The sequence below is a fragment of the Sturnus vulgaris genome, chromosome 2, assembly GCF_052056855.1.
Source record: "Sturnus vulgaris isolate bStuVul1 chromosome 2, bStuVul1.hap1, whole genome shotgun sequence".
Taxonomy (NCBI): domain Eukaryota; kingdom Metazoa; phylum Chordata; class Aves; order Passeriformes; family Sturnidae; genus Sturnus; species Sturnus vulgaris.
The window spans coordinates 32,989,432-33,010,056 of record NC_142244.1 but is presented as its reverse complement, the minus strand read 5'-3'; the positions used below and the strand labels follow the sequence as shown (position 1 = coordinate 33,010,056).

Sequence of the window (20,625 nt, the reverse complement as noted above, 5' to 3'; positions counted from 1 at the left end):
TAGGAGGTACCTTAGACTGCAAGAAATATCTGGGATAGTTTTTAATTCAGTTTTTTTTCTAATGGAAGTTGTTTTCAGTTGTTCCTTAAAAGATGATATTAGAAACTTTGAGTGTAGAAGCATTTGAAGATTTATCAGGAGGTAGGTTATTCCGTTTTGGCAATACACATAAATTGCATGTTTTTAGAGGAGCAGAACAAGATTGGCAGTGGCACCTCTTTGTTTTTTTCTGGGTATGTAAATTATATTTTGTCTTGAAGGGGGTCACTATGTTCTTATATATAAACCGAGTGATGCATGTATGACAGGGATGGGCAGTGTGCCATTTATGTCCTAATGATTCCTTTAGTAATTTCATGAATTGCTGGTGAGCACATTGGTTCAAAATGGATTTGAACATTCTTAACTGGAAGTAACTAAAGCAAAATTGGCAAGACTTTGCAAAACACATTTTCAAGAGAAAGGAACTACAAATGATGATTGCGAGAGAGAAACAACTGAGTGAAATCTTGTGCTCTCAGTTTCTTCAGTGGTCAAATGAGATGTCCAGAATATCTGCACAGTGAAGGGATTTGTTTAAGAAGTTTTGCTTGTTAAACATTTTTTATTTGTTGGGTTTTTGGGGTTTTTCTTTTGTTGGTTGATTTTGTTATTAACAGCAATTTGTTTACTGAAAGTCTGTAAGAGCATATTTTATGGTATAGTTCCTTTTTCTGCAAATGAAATGCAGATAAAAGGACTGTTTATAAGTCAATCACCCCTATCTCTAACCCCTCCTTTTGCTAGAGTTGGGATGAATAAGAAAGCATGCCAAAATGAATTTGAACTGTGCTGAACCCTCAGTGGACATGAACAAACCAAATCTAGAACCTGTCTTTGAGAATGCCTTCTTTGGTAGTTTAGTTTATCTCCAATGCCAAGTTGTTACAGCAGCAGCTGTCAGCAGGGCTTGGTGTCTTGGATAATTCTCTCATGTAGTTTGGCTGTAATTATTAAAATCAGAACCTTGATTTTTTTTAAATTTACAAGTACAGACCACTGAGACATGAGCCAAATCTGCTGAAGTAGCACCATGTCTCCTCATAAATGAGCCTCAGCATTCTGTGCCAGCTGCTGGGCCTGTGCAGCATCACTCCATGTAGGTCACAGCAGTCCAGTTTTGAGGTGACAAGTTCATGCATCACTGTGGCGAGCTGTGACGGGGGCCAGCAATGACAGGCAGTGCAGTACAATGAGATGAAAATGAAAAATAATTCTGTCCACTATAGCCTCTGGTTGACACATGTTCCTGACAAATTCTTACTTTGGTTTTGTTTAAGTACCCAATATATTGTTCTAATAGTGTACTTACTGAACTAGTTGATCTGAAAATTACTCTGGAGTTAACAGCTTATAAGGAATTCTAGCTAATGGTGTGGCAAGGATCTAAAATGGGGATAGTACAGCTTTATGCTGTATTAACTATAACTGGACAGGGATGTAGGATTTCAGGAGCCTTGGAAGAAACTTCGAAGACAAAAGTTAAGAAAGAAACAGAATAGAATAGAGTATTTCAATTCAAAGGGACCTAAAATTATGACCTAGAATAGCTGTCTAACAGCTTGAGGGCTGACCAAAAGTTAAAGCATGTTAATAAGGGCATTTCCTGAATGCTTCGTAAGCAGACGGGGATGGGGCATCAATCACTTATTCAGGAAGTCTGGGAGTTCCAGTGTCTGACCACCCTCTCAGTAAAGATGTGCTTTCCATTGTCAAATCTGAGCCTTCCCTTTTGCAGCTTTGAACCATTTCCAGTTTTGTTTCCCTCCTCTGCACACATTCTCTAAGACTTTCCCACCCCTCTGGAGTGGTGGTGCTCAGAGGTGCTCCCAGCACTCTGGGTGAGGCTGCACCAGTGCTGAGCACAGTGGATGATCTCCCCTCTGCCCCACTGTGCTGCCGTGTTTGATTCCCCCAGGACATGGTTTGTGCCCTCTGGGCTGCCCGGGCACACCCTGCTGACCCACGGAGCTGCTGCCCACCAGCACCCCCAGAGCCCTCCCTGCAGGACACTCTCCAGACTCCTCTCCCAGTTTGTACTGGTGCCTGCAGTTACTGCATCCCAGGTGCAGGATCTGGCACTTGTTAGATTTCGTGCCAGGGATGATTGCCCAATGCTCTATGCAGATTCCTTTTCAAGGCCGTTTGTCCCTCCAGAGAATAATCAGCACCTCCTGGTTTAGCATCCACAGCAAACTTGCTGATAGTGCACTCAGCTCCTGCATCCAGATCACTGATAAACACATTGCACAGAACTCTCCCTAGAACTGAGCCCTGCAAAACACCACTGGTGACCAGTCACCAGTCACCAGCCAGATCTAGCTCCCCCATTCACTGCACCCCTTTGAGCCCTGCCCTTCAGCCAGTTCTTCACCCAGCACAGCTCAGGTCACAGCTGGGACAACTGGTCCAGGAGAGTGCTGTGAGGGACGGTATCCAAAGCCTTACTAAAATCCTGAAACAGCCAACACACCAAAGATTGGATTAACACCTTACAGAACCCTACAGTGTTCATGTAGAAGCTATTCAAGCTAAACTGAGCTGAGATCTCCCCCAGGCTGTACATACTTATTTTTCTTTCTGTGTTTGCATACAAATCATAGATTCTCTTAGCCTCTCAGCAGTGTGGCCACTGGATAGGAATGGGAAAAAAATGAGAGTGGAAAAAAAAGAAAGGATACAAAAGAAACAATTAAGTTTTTATAAGTAGTTAGCTTTTATAAGTACAACAGACACTGGTTTTGTGTGGGTTTTTCCCCCTCCCTTTGTGTAATATTGACCACCTACTTAAAATTAAGATGTGGGACATGCCAGATTGATGGGCATTTAATCAAATCTATGTAATCTCTTATTAGTCTGTATGTCTGAGGCTATCAAAAAGAAATCAAAACAGCTTACTTTCCACTATTTTAAAATTTCTGTTTTTAAAAATTTGTTTTAACCGGAAATTAGGCTTAATGAATGATTGACTCAACAATCAGTAAATACATAAGTATTCAAACTGTCTCCAGGGTCATGGATAACTCAGCCATAGCTAGGAAAACCCATAGTATTTGTAAAATTTTAAGTTTAGTCCTGGCTTTTTCTTTTAATTTTTTAAGTCCCATTCATTTATCCCTTAAGCGCTCTATGACTGCTGCCTTTCTGTAAACATCCATAGGTCAGAGGTATTCAGTTTGGCTTAAGCAGTATTCTCATGGGCAGTTTGCCAGGAACTCATAGGCTTCACCTAAATTACACATTGCTGGGAATAATCTCACTCTCAGCTGCTCTTATCTTTTGTTTGTTTCTTGCTTAGACCTCCATCTGGCTTTTTACTGGGTCAAGACAAGGAGCAGTAATTGGTGGTACGTATAATTCCAGTAGTTTGTAGCTTCATATCATATTTGGAGACAGGTACAGAGCAGAGATACTGGAGCTAATAGAAGAAATTTCCACCCAGTTCCCACATTTTTTTATAGTCCCTACTGAGAGTGTGTACTGGCTGCATAACAGAGCATCCACAGCTTCAGCTGTAATTTGTTAACAGTCTGATTTCAGCTCATTAACAAATGATGCAGCTTCCAGCCACAGTAATTCTAATGTCCTGGGACATACAGTTTTATCAGTGTGTTCCTTGACCATCCTATGGGGCTGCATGTATTTGAGATATAGGTTGGAAGCTTTGGTCAGGAAATAGGCTTTGTGTGGACAACATCTCAGACTCACTTTCTATTACTCTTCAACTTATCATCTAGAGAATAGATTTTCTCAGGTAAAACATGTCTTTGCTTGGAAGATGAAAATGTTTTTTTAATACTCTTTGCTACTTATTTTTTAAAGCATAAGTCATCCCTCCCTGATGTGATGGAACAACTTAAAATTAGTGTTTCTTGTTGTTTCTGTGGTGAGATCACTGGGGGTTATTTTCTGTTGAAGTTTGAGCTCACAGGGAGGGCTTTGAAGCAATAATGTCTTGATTCTGAAACACTTGACAAAACAAATCTGAACCTATGCCACTGCAGGACTGCATGAGCTGAGCCTTGAGGAGAAATTATGGTATTTCAGTGCAGTCATGAAGACTGACAGTATAGAAATTCCTCAAATCCCAAATAGTTACTCTCTATTCATAGATGAATTTATTGAAAACTAAACTTGTGTCTTAATAAAAAGCATGTTCTTGGTAGCAGGATGATTTTGACTTTTGATGAGATAGAGACTGATTATCTAAGTGGGATTTTACAATTTTTTTTTTCATGTGCCTGATTATCAAGAGTAAACAGCATACAGAGGAATAGCTGATTCAGTGCAGACACTTTTCCCTCTGCTTTCCAGTGATCTCTGCATTATTCACCTTGAGCGGGTGTAAACTGAACCCAAAGCATATCTTGCTTTGTCCCTCTTCTTTCCTCTCCCTGACTGCTGGGAATCTTTCTTAAACTGTGTACATATACAGAACTGTAGCACCCTGATTTGTATAGATTTAAACCCTTTACCACCCCAAAATCAGAAGGAGAGAATCCAGAAGTCTTGTGCTTCAAATCAGATACGTAGCTCACTGAGAATTCTTGCACCCAGCTAGACAACCCCTAAAAGCTTGAGAACCATTATAGAGAGAAGGTAAACCTCAAGATAAAGTGCAACAGCTTTGTGGAAGTCTTGACTTTCTGGATGAAAAGCTGAGGAAAGCAAATTAGGGAAAATTCTGTTATTTGTTTACCTTTATTAGAAATTTAAGATGGACGTGTTCCCTATTTTAATGCCCTGTATTTAGTGGCTGTGGCTGATGTGCTCCTCAGGGCCAGCAGTAACAGAGACATCTGCATGAGAAATGTTAAACCTACAGCCATTTTTTGTGTTTTGTGAGTTCCCAAATGATTAGAAAGTGCCTGCCTTTACTACTGATATTTGATCGATGTCTTGAGGTTTCCCAGAGCAAACTCATAAATTAATTTGTGTCCTTTTATTTCCTACCTGTTGATCTATCACGACCCTTTCTAATTGCATCATAATGCAGTATGCAAGAAAAGGGTTTATTTGTCAATAGTTAGGGCTGTAGTAGCTTGTCTAAATAGGAAGGCTGTGCAACCTTGCAGGCTTTTAGGTGTGACAGAAGAGTGAAGGAAATGCTCAGCAGATAAAAGCAACTCCTTTGTCAGGAATACAGGCTTCATTGGATTTGAGAGCAAACACAAGAACCAGGACCAGTTTGTGGGAAGAAGAGACTTCAGGAAAAATTAATTTAATCAGCCAGTAGGTAATGTAAGAGTTTCTGCTTCACTTCTGCCTATACAGTATTAATGGCAATTAGTGTTATTAATATAAAGCAAATAGAGTTGCCCCATGAACAACCATGTGAATTTGAAGAATTGGAAAGTCCTCACTTCTACTGGAAAGGTTTGATTTTTTTGCCCACTGGCCCTGCTGATGGCCAGCTATTGTACCTAGTGCTGGTTTATTCTGCCAGTGGTTTTATTTAGTGTGGCTCTGCAGTGACTGAACATCAGCTCTTTTAGTATTAAATTGAAAGCCATTAACTAAACTTCTTAATACTGCCATGTCTAGGTCAGGGAAAAAGAGTGGTTGGGTGTTAGCAAGATTTTCTGTGGATGGCCCAGATCTTATTACAGATGTTACATGTCACTAATAGTAGTTTCCTTGGATTTTCTTCACAATTAGATTGCAGTCTTGCCATTCTTCATAATTTTCTTTCTTGAATGTTCAAAGTTCATGTTTTTGAAGTTCACAGGGCAGATAAATTAACTTTAAAGTAGATAAGTAACACTCAAGGTTGTGTCAATGATAAAAGGAGATGGGGGATACTAAATGGTTCAGCTGTATAAGGCAGTCTGGGAGAAAAATTCAAAGTTGGAACTTCTCAGGAAAGATGAGATTGTAAAAAAAAGGAATTTCTTTGTGGTTGAACAACTTGACATTTCCACATCATGGAAACATGAAAAGCAGGAGCTTGTGCAGACTTCAAATAAGTAATTTGTTGGAATGTCAGTAAGCTACTTCAGTGCAACTGTGTCAACCAAGTGTATTACATTTCAGGAGCTGCTTTGCAGAAAGCAAACTGGGGAATAGGAGCCATTCAGTATCATGGAAAACAAATTGGAACTGTAAGAGTTGGAGAAAAAAGCATAATGCTGTAAGTGCACTGTGGATATGCAGTAATAGCCATACAGGAGCTCAATATTGCAGCTTATTTATTATACTGTAAGCCTTTTTATTTGTAGAGGTATATCAGTAAGTTTCCTGTTGGAGCTGCAGTTTAAAGCAGTTCTTTAAGTGTAAAGATATACAGTGGCAAGCTGAATTTTGCTGATGTGATGATACAGTAAAAATTTCCAGTCTGTGCCAATTTAAGTGTGGGATTGAGGCAGACAGCATGTCTGCATTGTCTAAACCGAGGTGTAGACAAATGAGCCCAAGTCATCATTGGCCTATTGATGGCAGTACTTGCCTAAGGAGTGCTTTGTGGTCAGTGTGCTCTGCCCATGCAGTCACTAGTGCTCATTAGAACTCTAGCCTTGCTTTTAGCTTCTTGGATTTCTTTCTGTAAGCATTGTTGAAGGGCATTGCAGGCAAAGGCTGTGGCTTGGAAACTGTTGGTATGTGTGAGTCTGGATCTGTGCTGCAGAATACAACTCTAAGTGGAGATCCAGAGACTGCAGTGTCAGACTATGTGACATGGGTTGGTGCAGTCACTTGCTTTGATGTGTGTCAGCTATAGTCCAGCACTCCAATCTTGTGTCAAAATGCAGAGCTTCAGGACATACCCGTACACCCTCATGGGACTTCCATCATTTAAAACAAAGCAAAACAAAAAAGAATTAAATTGTTGACACTAAGGTCTTCAAGATTCGCATCATAAATGAATTTTCTTTTGAATTGTAACCAGAACTGAACTCAGGCTCTGATATGAGATGAAGTAACTTAAGGAGTAGCTGCAGAAATGGAAAATGTCTTTAGTTAGAATAGTCTCCAGCATTCAGCTGTGGAAATTGTTGAGCTTTTGATTTAAACTGTAGTGTTTCTCTTCCTTATGTAAATCCTGCCTCTGGCCAAAGGGGTCATTTCCATAGTCACTATGTGTCTGGTACTCCACCATGCAGTGTACATGCACCTTGCTTTTTCCATCGGCTCAAAACTTCCCTGTGTCTGTCTGCGACAGAGATGCTGCATCAGCTTCTTGCTCACTACAGCTGAGCAGGGAACTGCCAAAACATTATTGAAAATAAAAACCAAAAGGCCAATGCAAATGTGGTGGTCAAACAGCTAAGAATGAAAAAGCCACCTAAACCTTTCTTTCCCCTTTGCTGCCCCATTTTCTTCTTTCTTTTCTCACTCTTTCCTATAAACTACCTGAGCTTTAATTCATAGATGCAGCAAGGACAGCAGCTTTGCTGGTGTGTAGAACTGAAGTGTGTCATAAAGAAGGGTGTTTATTACCATTCCCTGTCTAGATGTGGGATCCCAAAGCACTGGTAGCACTGAGTGACCTAATGTAGGTACCTTTGAAGTCCCTGTTGCAATGGAGAAGTCAAAAATCTCCCGCAGCCAATATGCCACGGATTTTTACTTGACCTGTGAAACCACAAACCTTTATTTGAAGGTATAACTTCTAATTAAAAACATATTTGCTATTCACCTTGCTACTCTTGTCTTCCTGGGATTTTTTGTAGTCTCGTTTTTAATAACCTGGGTTATTGCAGCTTCTCCCAAGACTTTTACTAATGTGTAAGTGCTAAACAACACCTCTTTGATTTGAAAGATGAGGCAGCAAGGAGTTAGTTTAGGGTGTTTCTTTATATTCAACATGCTGCACTACATTTATATGCCTGCTGTGGAATGTCATCACATATTCCATAACTCAGTGTCGCTTGCATCAGAGAGCTACAGTGCAGGCTGGGATGTTTTATCTGTTGGCTACATCTCTGTAAGACTAGAGACTAATGCTCATCTCCATTTGAGGTAGGAGGGCAGTGGGAGCAAGATGAAGTGCTGCAGCAGTCCTCATGCTTAATCTAGTTCCCAGAAATGACAAAAAGCAATATGCCATCTGATACATTTCATGCACAGTGGTCCCAACCACCAAGGCCTGGCCTCTTGCCAGTGAGGACCTGAGCAGGGCAGAGTTTCAGAATGTGCTTGGGGTGGTCATGAATGTCAAGTTTCTGATGCCTCTCTGAAATGAGATGTAGTAACAGCTGTGCATTCCTATCCTGCTGCAGAACAGGAGTGAGATTCATGTTCTGATTCATATTCATTTGCTAGAGGGAGCTTATGATTGCCTTCCAGATAGTGGTCAACCGAGTCTTGCTTGGGTGTCTTGAGAAGTGTCTGTTACATCAGGAAACTTCAGGAACTGGGAGTGAAGGAAGAGGGAGAGAAATCATCAGCATTTCTCAGCATCAAAGAGCGTTTTACCAGGAGGAGTGTGTTGGCCAAGGCAGCAGTTAATATAACAAATATAATAATATAACAAAAGGTTATATTCATGGGTGGGGAAGTCTGTTCCTAGTTCTTGGAACTGCTTGGTGATGATGGTACAGTAGTTATGTCAGCCTCTACTTCAGTATTTCCATCTGCTAGATGGGATGCTGTTTGTGAGACATATGCAACTCAGCAAAATGAAGTTCCTCTCATGCAGCCTGTTGCTTGGGATTGTATATTTCTGTTATAATTTTGTGTAGCCTCTATGCAGAAAAAGAGTGTTGGCACGAAAAAAGAAGTAAAAGATAGTAACCCCAACATTTTGTGCTTTTGTTTCACATTATACATCGTCATCACTACTTGTTTAAAAGCTTTTGAACAAGTTTTTGTCTCTACAACTCAGATGCTGTCATTCTTGTGGGAATTACTCTATTTCCCCTACCTTCAAACTTGTAACAACTTGCTGATTCAGAAATGAGTGTATCCCTTGGCATTGTGTTCCTTCATGGCTCTATCCTTTCCCTTCCTCAGGTCCTCAATCTAATTACTGTCAGTGCAACAGCTGCTGCCTCTGCACTGCTGAAATCCGTGTGTGTTCATTCCAGTGAGTTTTTCTCTCATTTCCAGGCTCAGCTGAGAGGTACCCTCCGCCTGTGCCTCCTGCTTTTGTCTCCTCCTAATGACATAAAGCATTTTGGTGTACAATTTGCATTAATAAGATGAAAACAAAAATTGGCCCACAAAAACACAAACAAGCACTGAAACAAACTGTGTTTGTGAGACAGTGGCTCCTTTGGAGCCTTGTTTTGATAACCTTAGATTGGGAAAAAAAATCCTACTGTGCATCTTCATGTCTCACTGAATTCTTTCTTCAGTGAGTTAAGATCAGCTCCCTTTCCCGCCAGCTCATTGTTTGATCAGGAGCGTGCAAGTGCCCAAGATTTAGAGCAACACAAAGAGATGTTGTGTCTGTTCATGTAGCATAAGTATATATATAGGACAGGGCAGCATTGTCTGAGAATGTAATTAAATGTAATAAAAAAAAGGAGTGGTGGTGAAAAACATGCATGCCTTATTCTAATCCTGCTCCCTTTAGAACAAAGAACAAATATGCTGCTGCTACTCTAGTTGCAGCCTGTTCTTCCTAGCCTATAAGCATGCATGAGAAGTATCAATTCAATAGAAAGTAAGTGTAAAATAACAAAATAATTACGGATAATGTGTTTAAGGATGGCCTCCTCTAAGCTTGCTTTTTTTGTTCTTTCTTTGTCTGCTCCAAAGCTCACATAAAAAATATAACGTGAATGTAAGGGATGGAGGAAAAAACCCAAGCCAGTCTCCTTTTTGCTTTTGAGCCATATGAAGAATGCCTTCAAAGTTTGTTTAAAAAAAAAAAAAAAAAAAGTTGTTTATTTAGATTATTTGTTCCTCTGCACACAAATTTAGATGAACCAGCAGTATGGTGGAAGAAAGATTGGTGTTTGTGTGAAATGAGGGGAACAGGAAATAAGGGGATAGGGGCCCAGTAAAGTTTTGTCCTTTCTCTCTGCCACTCATCCTTTTTGATTTTAAAACCTTTGTTTTATTTCCCATTAAAGCTCAGTCTTTCAAGCTTATTTTTCACATCCCTGGAGACCAAAATCAGAATCTCCGCTCCCTTCCCACCCCTCTAAGTTTACTAGTACAAACTAGAATTAAATAAAAACCCTGCAATTTCAGAATGTACAGCCAAACTGAAGTTACCAACACAAGGTACATGTACTGGTGCTTCTAAGGAATTGAGGTCATTTCGCTGATGTTACCTAGTATTGAACACTTGATTGTATGGAAGTAGTCATGGAGTTAACTCCTCCATCTTCTACCCATTCCTACCCTCCTGTCAGTAGATGATGGTTTCCTCTGTTTGTACTTAAGTAAGTTGTCAAACTGACATAGTAGGAACATGCTGGAATTTGTAGGTGACACGAGCATTTAAATTGTTTCCTTGTAAAGGTAGGAGCTGGTTTTTTGTTTTTTGTTTTCCTGAGGCAGAAAAAGAGAAAATTGCCATTTGCCTGGGATTTCTTGATGACCTGAACATACTAGTCCCCAGGGCTGCAGCCCCACTCCTGCTTCTGGTAGAGACCCCTTCACTCCCAGATAAGCACAGACAGCCCTCCACTCCTGCATCCCCTGCATTGTGGATCCTCCACTTGTTAGCCTTGGATGTAGAGTCCACCCACTAGCATGTCTTCCAGGTGACTTCCAGATTTGAGTCCCTCCAAAAGGTGGCCAGGACCACCCTGATCTCTCCAGAATCCAATTCCTCTAGTTGCCTGACTCCCAGAGACACATGCATACCTGTCTGCCAAGCCACCTAGCCTAGCTACCTGTTTAGCCAGCAAGTAGCTGCTGTCTTTATAGTTCCTAGCATTTACACACCCACTGCAGTTGCTGACACCACACATGCATGGACTTTAAGGCCTGTAGTCCCACTCCAAAATCATCACCATCTAAAGAGAGGTGAATAAGTAGACTCACTGACCTTTGGATACCAATCATTCCCACACAGAGTGGAAAAAATTACTTTTCCCCCTCATTTATCTTCTTTTTAAATGACTTTTAGTCAATAATCTTAAACTATTAGGTAGCTGCAAAACCTCTTTGTGTCGGCTATGACAGTGATGGATCCTTGGCTTTCTGGTCATCTTTGCATTTATTTTTCTGTTAAGGTGTTTTCTGTAGTGCTTATCATCAGTGTATTTGTGTGCCTATATAAAGAAGATTCATGATGTGATGAATGATAGCCTGACAGAGTTGATGATAACAATTCTGATTAGTTTATTTATGAGCTACTACTTTTTTTTGCTGTAATTGGTAAAATATAAGTGGGATGAAAAGGATGTGGGAACTCCAAAAATACCTCTCTCTTAGGCTGTTTTTACCCAGCTGTTAGTTTGGCTCCAGTCCTTTGGTTTCCCCCCATCTCTATCCACTTTCTGTTTTTTTTCCCCCCCTCCACCCTTCAATCTGCTGCAGCTGTTAGAATTTCATCGTCTCCAAATACCACATTTCCCATTAGCAGCACAGCCCTTTCTGTGCCAAGGGGAATGTCATTTGTGTGCTTTGCATGTGTATTATTGTTAGATGGTCTGCAGCCAAAGCAGTACTTACACTTTTGATTGCAGCAAGGGTCAATTCCTCGGTAAGAGGCACACGTAAGATGCATAAATATTGAAGGATGAGGTTTGCAGACTTGCAGGTAGAAAGTGGTTAAGCCTTTTTGTTCTCATGGTCTGCTTTTCAGAGGCTTTTGCACTATAGTTAGCCTTATCAGCATTTGATTTAACACTGGATGCCAGGGTATTTATTCCTTTTGGCAGTTTTAGTGCCATGTCACTCACTGACTGTCATAGTTGTATCATGTATTAGATGGCTTATCCTAAAAAACGATTTCAGGTATGAAATCACTGCTCATTCTGATATACTTTATCTGTATATTTGCTGGGGGAGGGTTCAGCTGATTTTTAGATTTGTGTGCATTTTGAATCAGTGGCTTTTGTGAATTTCTTTCTGCTTACTATATTCCCTTCTGCCTAATACTCATTTTGCATTTACTCTGGCGTTGCAAAAAAAGTCTAGTAGTGCCCTTGCTCTTTCCTTACAGTCCTCCATTATTAGAGTCTCTGATGGACTCCTGCAGGGCATGGCAGGGAATCTTAATTTGGACTTGGGGGTCAGCTTGGAGTTGTAAGTTACTCATATCATGGTTCTATCTTGCTCCCACAAAATGGCCTAAAATAAATGTTAATTATAGTGTTTCTTTGCTACCCTCTGGTTCTCTTTAAGAGAGGTCTTAACTCTCCTCAGGCTGCAATGCCTGTAAATTTAACTTACTGGACCACTGGGAGGAGAAACTTATTCCAGGGAACAGAATAGGCCATCAAATCCAAATTAGTTTGTAGTACCTGCACATGTAGCCCAAGTGTGTATATCTATGTGCCAAAATTAAGCACATGACCTTGGATGTATAGGATGAAGTCATGGGATATCTCTGCTCACAGATGCAAAGCTTCTGTTTGCACACCTGAGCACTGAAAGCATCACGCTGTTGTACATCGCCTCATTTCTACATTGGATACATATTGTGAATTTTGTTGTGCAAATAAAACCTTATTTTGTACAGACTAAGACAGCTTAAAGCAAAATACTTCTCACTGGACTTGTCATCTTCTATTCTTCCCCCTCAAAAAATGTCAAGGGCATTTGCACAATACTTTGGCAATTCTAGGTATTTTTCTTTTTTTCTGTCATGTTTGTTTCATTAAATCCTTTTTAAAGAGATAGTAGGTGCAACTCCTTCTGCAGTGTTAGTTCTCTGTATAATGCATGGGCTTAGGACACTTTTTAGTCTATTTGCCCCCAGCACATCCTGGTGCATATGGTTACTCCTCTTCAGGTGCAAGACTTTGCATTTCCTTTTGTCACTTTTCATGCGGTTCCTGTGAGCCCGTATCTCCAGCCTGTGGATGGTGGCATAACCATCTGGTGTATCAGCCAACCTGCTTGGTTTTGTATCATCTGCAAATTTGTCAAGGGGAGACGGTGACAGTGGCAAATACAACTTCACAAAATTCTCATTTAATTTGGTAGCTCAGAGTGAAAGCAGGATCTTGCAGGTGGCCTAGGGAGAAAGAGTGCTTGCTGGATACAGTTTAACTCCATTGTGTAAAGCTTAAAAAAGTTTTCCTCCATCTCAGGGCTCTTGGATTTCTCTGCTGATGAGGACTGTATGTGACCTTTCTATATTTTAATTATTCAGAAAGGATGTCCTACGCTAGAGAGTGCCTGCTAATAAAAAATCTGAAATAAATGCTTCAAATGACTACTTTTGATGCTTTCTTTAGATCCTGTAAGTCAAGGAGATCCTAGTTGGAAATCCTTATGAGACTCTAGGAAGCCCTGAGGGGCTGCAGGTGTTATCTCCCAGTACATAAGTAATGCTCAGTACATTTTGGGTTAAAGGAAATGTGGTTTTTTTTTTTTTGTAAATAAATGTAGATTCTTGACTATCTTGGATGGACCTTTCTGTTTCTTACTTTTACTAGTCAGGAGGGACCTGCTCTCTTCAGCAGTCTGCGACTTGTTGGCCACGTGGCTTTGATATGCTCCATGCAGGACAGAATGCCCAGCTCTTCTCCACCTGCTGTTGAATGCTGCTGCTTGAAAATCGCATCTGCTATGGCTAATGCTCACAGTAAGCAGTCCTGAAAGTGCATTTTTACCTTGTGTTTATTGACCTAGAGGTTCTAGGGAGATGCTTTAAACAACGTGTTTAAACTCTGCAAGCCCTGGTCTGAAAACAGGTGTTGAAAACTGATTGCCAACTTGCTTTGGGGATGTGGACTTAATTGGTTCATTCTGCTAACAATGTTTTTAATGGACTTATCTCTTACAAGTCTCATCAAGTCCTTTCTGCTTTCTCCTGCCAAATAAATATTCCCTAATAATCCCCAAATCTCTTCCTTCATCTTCATTATTTATTTGCTTGTTTAATAAATAAATTTTTTTTCTCCCAGAAGCCTAAACTGACTTACATGTGAGCTGCTTCTTGGCTGAACCACGTAGCAGTTGCTCAGTGGTGTGCTGTATTTGTCTGTGTTCTCTGAAAAACTGCTGGTACTCCAGAAAATCGGGGCTACATAGTGATGTTCCTGAGGCATGTGGAAGTGCCTTGGAAGAATAATAATTAAACAGGTCTTGCATGTCTCTGCTATGCTAAAACAACAGGGAAGCAGTTAGTTCTGGGCCTCCTGTGTTGTCCTGAGTTTCTCTTCTTCCATACTTAAAAATTCTCAGTTTGAATTACAAATTGAATTACATTAAAAAAACCCCAAAGATAGAGATCTTCTTGGGTGTTTGGGATTATGGGCTGGATCTCCTGTAGAACCCCACACTGGAAGTGCCTTCCTACTTGGGAGTAAGACATTAGCAACTAGTAACTGATTCATTTAAACTTACCTAAGCATTCTGCATAATTGCTTCATAAACAATCTGAATAAACATTTTGAATGATGTTGTTGTAAAGTTCAGTTGATCTAATTTATTTTCCAGGAGAGTATCTTTAGAATAGACTAGACTATTTCAGTTGGAAATTTATTTCAATAAACTTCTGTTCTGTCAGCATCCTAATGGAGGAATTGCACACACCATCTGCAACACCTTTCCCAAGGAAAGGAAAGGAAGGAAGTGCAGATTTGCAGATTTTGTCCATGTCACTCACTCACAAATAGGTCCCTTGAGAATAATAAAGAGCTTCAGTGTCATTGACTTTTTTTTTTTTTTAGCTAAATAGTCAAAGGCTTCACATAGTATAAGGTCCCTCTATCTGGGTATCATTTTAGGAGAGCTCTATATTATATTACATGTTTCTAGCTGCTGGTTCAAATTTCTAAAGTAGGATTTTTCTGATTACAAGCTAAAGTTTGAATTTCCAGCCTCACTGAATCACCCACCAAATCTGCTGACTCCACCAGGCAGACTGATGTTTTAGTGGATTTGTTAATGTTCAAGCTACATTCTTACCATTCTTTTCTCACAGGAAAATATCTGTAAATAACTCTGTCTAAAATTTCTTACTCTGCTGGGTTTCCTGTCACTCTCAGGAACTTTAGTGCCTTCTTTATTTTGAGTGTTAGTATATCTCCAAGAATAGCCAGCTGAGGGTATGATGATAGATCAGTGCCATTTGGGTAAAGAAGCATATGTTGAAATGTGCTATTCCTACCTTCTTTTAAAGGTACAAAGTATCTCTTTATCCTTGCATGTATTAAGGGAGATTTTTAATTCTATGTTTTAATCTTAAAGTAGGATTATTGTAACACTAGTTTCTTCCTTTGTTTCCTGCGTGAGTCATTGGTTCTGTTAAGGTTTAGTGATTGAATCTCACCCAAAAGCCTTTATCCCTCCCCCTCCCAGCCTCCCCAGTTCTAGTTTTTCAACCACAAAAGCCAGTACCAAAAATTACATTTGTTGTATCAAGAGCAAGGAGCCCAGTTTAACTAGGAAAAAAATTGCAGAGCTGTTACTGAGTTTAAAAGCTAGTTGTAACCTTGAAATTGAATTTAAAGTTTTCTTCCCCTTCAAGACAATTGCACAAATTTATTTAGTCAGATTTCTAGTCTTTTGTTTCATCCCCAAAACCACTCTTTTTAAATTTTCTTTTGATTCCAAATAGATGCACTAATGAACTCTACCAATAGAGCTACGTTTAGGCCAACATTTTTGAACTTTTGCACTTACTAAATAAAGACTTTAATATATTTTCCTTTTTTTATATTAAAAGATTTTGTAACAAGATTGTGGATAATTGACGGGTTTACAAATTAACCTTAAGTGTGAATTTCAGAACTTTAAAGCAGTCAAATTTCAAAAGTTAGTTAGTATTCTCTGTTTGGATCACTGCCAATCCTTGTTCCACTTGGGAGCAGAGGTTTCTATGTTTTTCTGAGGAGTTCTTTTGACACTTTCTCTCAAAAAGCCCCAAATCATCTATTTGTTATCCAGTTTCAAAAACTCGATAGAACATCTGAGAAGTGTTGGGTAATTGACATTCTTCAGGGTCATTATCTTGAATACCTGCTGTCTTTTTGTTACCTTTCAATCCTTCTCAGGACTGCTGTGGGAATCAGTCAGAAAACTGGTGAGGACCTTCTACAGCACTGTGCTGGGGTGAGGACAAAATGGGTTAAACAGGGTTAAGCAATGCCTTGGTTTAAGAGAATTCCGTTTCTCCAGTTTTTAGCTGCAGTGTGGCAGCGTTGTGGCTTGTGTCAGGAGTGTGGTTGGAGCACGAGTATAGGAAGCTGTGCATTATCTGTGCTCTGAGCATGTGAGGAGTCTCCTCTTTCCCCACAGCTGAGTGCCTGAGCTGGACGAAAGCTTTACCACATTCCTCAGCTCTTAAGAGTGGAACTTTCTGTGTTTAAGAGTGGGATACCTGTAGCTGATGGAAGCCCCAGGCATGGAAAGCCATGGTCTTCTTGCAAACAGCACCTCAGGAATGTCAGGATTTTCGGTTTCTGCTCTCAGTAGACAAGCCTAAAGGTTAGTCTGCTCTATGTGGAGGGGAATGTGTTGCAGTTGTACACTCTCCTGTAGCAGGTAGGTAATTATATGCAAGAATGGCACGGTAACAAGGACTACAAGCATGAGCTGTTTTAGGGTAAGATCTTTTTGCTCTGGTTGGCTGTCAGTTTGGACTTAATTGGAATTTATTTTATTATTCTGATTTATATTGAATTTAAAGGCATTGTGCTGGCTGATAGGAATATATTAAATGTAGCAAATCTTCTGCTGGGTAGTCTAATACAAAGCATTTTCAAAAGCTGGCAGGCTTTCTTCAGGCCAAATTATCATGCAAAATGTCTGAGAGCATATGATTTATGCCAAAGGTGCTGTAAGATTGCATAAATTTAAGACTTTTATTCTCAACTATTGCATTCATACACTAAAATAATTATAGGGTGCTGACGATGCAGCACCATTTAAGAAAATGAATTACTTAATTTTACTTAAGTCTATTGTTAAAGATAAAACCATGCTACTGTATTCAAAAAAAGAGAAGAAAAGCCCTGCACAAGATGATGAAGTGCTGTCAAGTCATAGATCATAACACTGCAACTGGGAGTTGCTCTCTGTAGAGGAATTGTATTGGTTTTACATCCGTTATTTTAAAGTATCCTTACGTGATCAAACAGTTCATACAAATGTTAAAATTTGGTGTGACCTCTGTCTCACTGTTAACCTTTCATATTGACTGCCTAAGAGCACAGCCAGCAGTTGGATCTGAACTGACTCATGGCTAAACCTGCTGTAATTATTTATAATCATTGTCTGTGAGTGGGGGTGGGGATATAATTATTTCTGGCACAAAGATGCTCAGAAGTAGAAAATTACTAGGTCTTATGTGTACACAGAGTACCACAATGGTATCACCTGATGGTTGGCACTAGGGTGTGTGCACCTCCAGCATCAACCTGAACCCAAGACTGTTTGCTTGGCCACATCCTATTTGGAAACCAGCTTTCTCTGTGTGTGGGGGCATTGCTTGTGCTGTAGGAATCCAGATTGGCTTCTGGTTGACTGTAGGAGGGCTGGTCTGTCCACTGAGGCACGGGGTTTGTGAGGCCTGCAGGGGAAGGAAGAATTTGACAGGCTGTTGGCACAGAAACAGTCACTTCTCTTGTCCTCACCCTTACAAACGGGTTGGCTTTTCCAGCATAGTACTTGGTTTTCCTTATGTGACAGACCAGATGAAAAGTATGAGTAAACTATGGAAAAGACTTAAGGAAAAAAAGATTAAAAATTCCCCAAGTTCCATCTGCTTTTAAGAACAGGCTGAAGAGGTAACTGAACCAAAGAGCTTGGATAGGCAGTAACAGGACAAAGAAATGATGCTGAGAGATGGCCCATGTCAAGCCCAGGTGTGACAAACTGAGAAGCAGCAGCCATCACTCAGCAGTGCTGTGGCTTGCCAGGTCCTAATCCTCATTAGTTACCTGTTAGTAGCCTACAGCTGTGTGGCACTTTGATGTAAGGCTGGGTTTGCTATCCCACCTGGAAGCAATGGAGCTGGAGAGGAGGAAGTGTAGGGCAGGGTGGATGCACAGATGTTTTGTTGTACCATTTCTTGACCCTCTGTATAACCCCCTTATATAAGGACCTTGAGAGCAAATTCAGTGTTAACAAGACAAGTCTACAAGCAGTTGCCCCTTCAGCTGCTTCTCACCATCAACATTGAAATGGGAAAAGTGCAGTGGGAGAGGAATAATAAATAGCTGATGCTATTTGCTAGCAATTCTTTCCAGATCAGCGTGACATTGATGATTCAAGTCCCAGTTGTGCTAGAAATTTTTGATAAGAGCTCAGACATTTAATATTTGAGGTGACCTTCCTAGTTCAAGTTGTGATATGTGTATCTTAACAATTTTTATATATTTTTTTTCCTTCACATCAATCCCCTGGTTTATTTATCATACTTCAAATTCTGAGAACTCTATTTTTTTTAAGTAAACCTAAAGTATTTATTTGTAGCAGTATTTATCTGCCAGAGCAGAGTGGTGTTGATACAAACTGATACACTGGTGCTCTGTTTTCCCAGCCTTCCAGAAAATTGCTGGTCAGCAATACCTACCATGAAATATATAGTTTTCAGGTGATGTGAGGTGTGTGGACTTAAAGGCTTTTGTGGAACTGTGCTGAATTTTCCCAAGATAAATTTAATTCCAACTCTGATAAAACAAGTGAAAGAACAGCAAAAAGCTTGGCAGTTGCAAGAGTGACCTGTAGTAGAGTGACCTCTAAAGAGGGAAGAATCAGCAGCTTCACTTTTTTTTCTCTCATCTGTGCTGCTTAAAGAAAGCTTGGAAGATTATTTCCATGTTTTTGCCATTTGTAACAATAGAAACTCAGATCTGGCTAAACATCAAAAGATGTTTTCAGTAATTGGAGAGTAGTGGCATCACAGCTATCAAATTAATTTTGAAATAAATTATTACTTGAAGATCCATATTTTTTTTAATGTAATTCAAGCACTTTCTGAATTCATTGAGAATTTTTAAGGAGGGAAGAAACACAAGTCCACAGCAGAATGGCCTACTTTCAGAATACAGTGAAAAGCAAACTTTATCATTCTGCTATATTAAACACATCCAAAAGTCCAAAACCTGTTGAGAAAAATGCTTTTTTTTTGTAGTGTGGTTTTAATTCCCAATTTTATGATAAGTTAAATAAAATGGAACTTATCTGGATTAATATTTTTTCCCCATCATTAATTTAGTTGTTACTCTCTGGGGAAAAAGAGATTTGGTCTCAGCTTTGGAGTTAGTTTTGGCTGGGAGAGTGGGAAATAGGAAAATGGTTTTACTGCTTCTCATCATATAATGAATGGTCCACTGATTAAGAATTTCAATTTCCATGTGTTTTGCATTATGTTAAAACCTCAAAAACTACTTATTAGCTGGGGTAATATTTAATTTAGGATTATATAAAATCAGATGTGGTTTGAAATCTGGAAATGAATTAAAACTGTAAAATTTGTTATGTGGTTATATAAGGCTACATTAGTTGTGCTGGAGGCTTAAAGAATAATGGTTCTAAAAACATGCTTTACATTTCAAATGAGCATTAGGGCAAAGAATGTAAGAATGTATTATAAATCGAAGTTTATTTGTTAGTCACTGTATTGAAGTATAAAAATGGAACTTATCACTGTTTCAGGGTCTGGGGTATTTTTAGTTGGGAGGAAACCAAGCTATTTTTTGTTTTCTTTTTCCTTTGTTAGTCTACAGCTTCATGTGAGGTTGTGTTGGGGTTTAGCCCCAACCATCAACTAATTCCCACGCAGCAGCTTCTTCCCCATGGGATGGTGAAGGGAATGGGAAGTGTAAAAGACAGAAAACTCATGGGTTGAGATAAAGACAGTTTAATAGGGAAAGCAAAATCTGAGCACTCAAGCGAAGCAAAACAAGTAATCATCCACCACTTCCCATGGCAGGCAGGTCTTCAGCCATCCCCAGGACAGTGAGGCTCCATCACAGGTAATGGGGACCTGGGAAGATAAATGCCATCACTCTGAATATTTCCATCTTCTTCCCCGAGTTCTACATGCTAAGCAGGACATCATCTGGTCTGGGAGATCCCTTGGGTCACTTGAGGTCACCTGTCCTGGCTGTGTCCCCTCCCAACTTCTTGTGTACCCACAGCCTCCTCGCTGGTGAAGTGAGGAGCAGAAAAAGCTTTAATGCTGTGCAAGCACTGCTTTGCAATTAAAAGTAACAAAAAACTCTGTGTTATCAGCACTATTTCCAGCACAAATCCCATACCAGCCCCACACCAGCTACTGTGAAGAAAATTAACTGTACCCCAGTCAAAACCAGCACAGGTGGTGATGAAACAGAACTAGTTGTTTAAGCTGCAGTGAGAACAGTAGCTTCTCAGAAAATACTGCTGCTGTCAAAGGTGGTATCACCCAGTTCTATTCTACACTTTATTTAACAGCAAACCTGGAATACTTGAATATGTCTGTCTAATTAAAAGTATTTTAATAGCATGGCAATTTTTAGATCTTAGACGTTGTCATAACTTGGAATTTTTAATAATTTCATTTGAGGTGAAAATATACCTTAA

General features: G+C 39.9%; 1 protein-coding gene across 2 annotated transcripts in view; it reads left to right on the top strand.

The window, feature by feature from the left end:
* The window catches only part of TSPAN9 (tetraspanin 9), a 168,270-nt gene that overhangs the window by 26,805 nt on the left and 120,840 nt on the right, over nt 1–20,625 (top strand). The window contains exon 3 of one of the 2 annotated variants that reach the window (XM_014891531.2): nt 13,545–13,693. The exons of the other annotated variant lie outside the window; for it this stretch is intronic. Within the exon in view, the coding sequence (XP_014747017.1) occupies nt 13,609–13,693 (85 nt within the window). The 5' untranslated portion in view covers nt 13,545–13,608. The remainder of the gene's footprint in view (nt 1–13,544; nt 13,694–20,625) is intronic. 2 annotated transcript variants of the gene reach the window in all.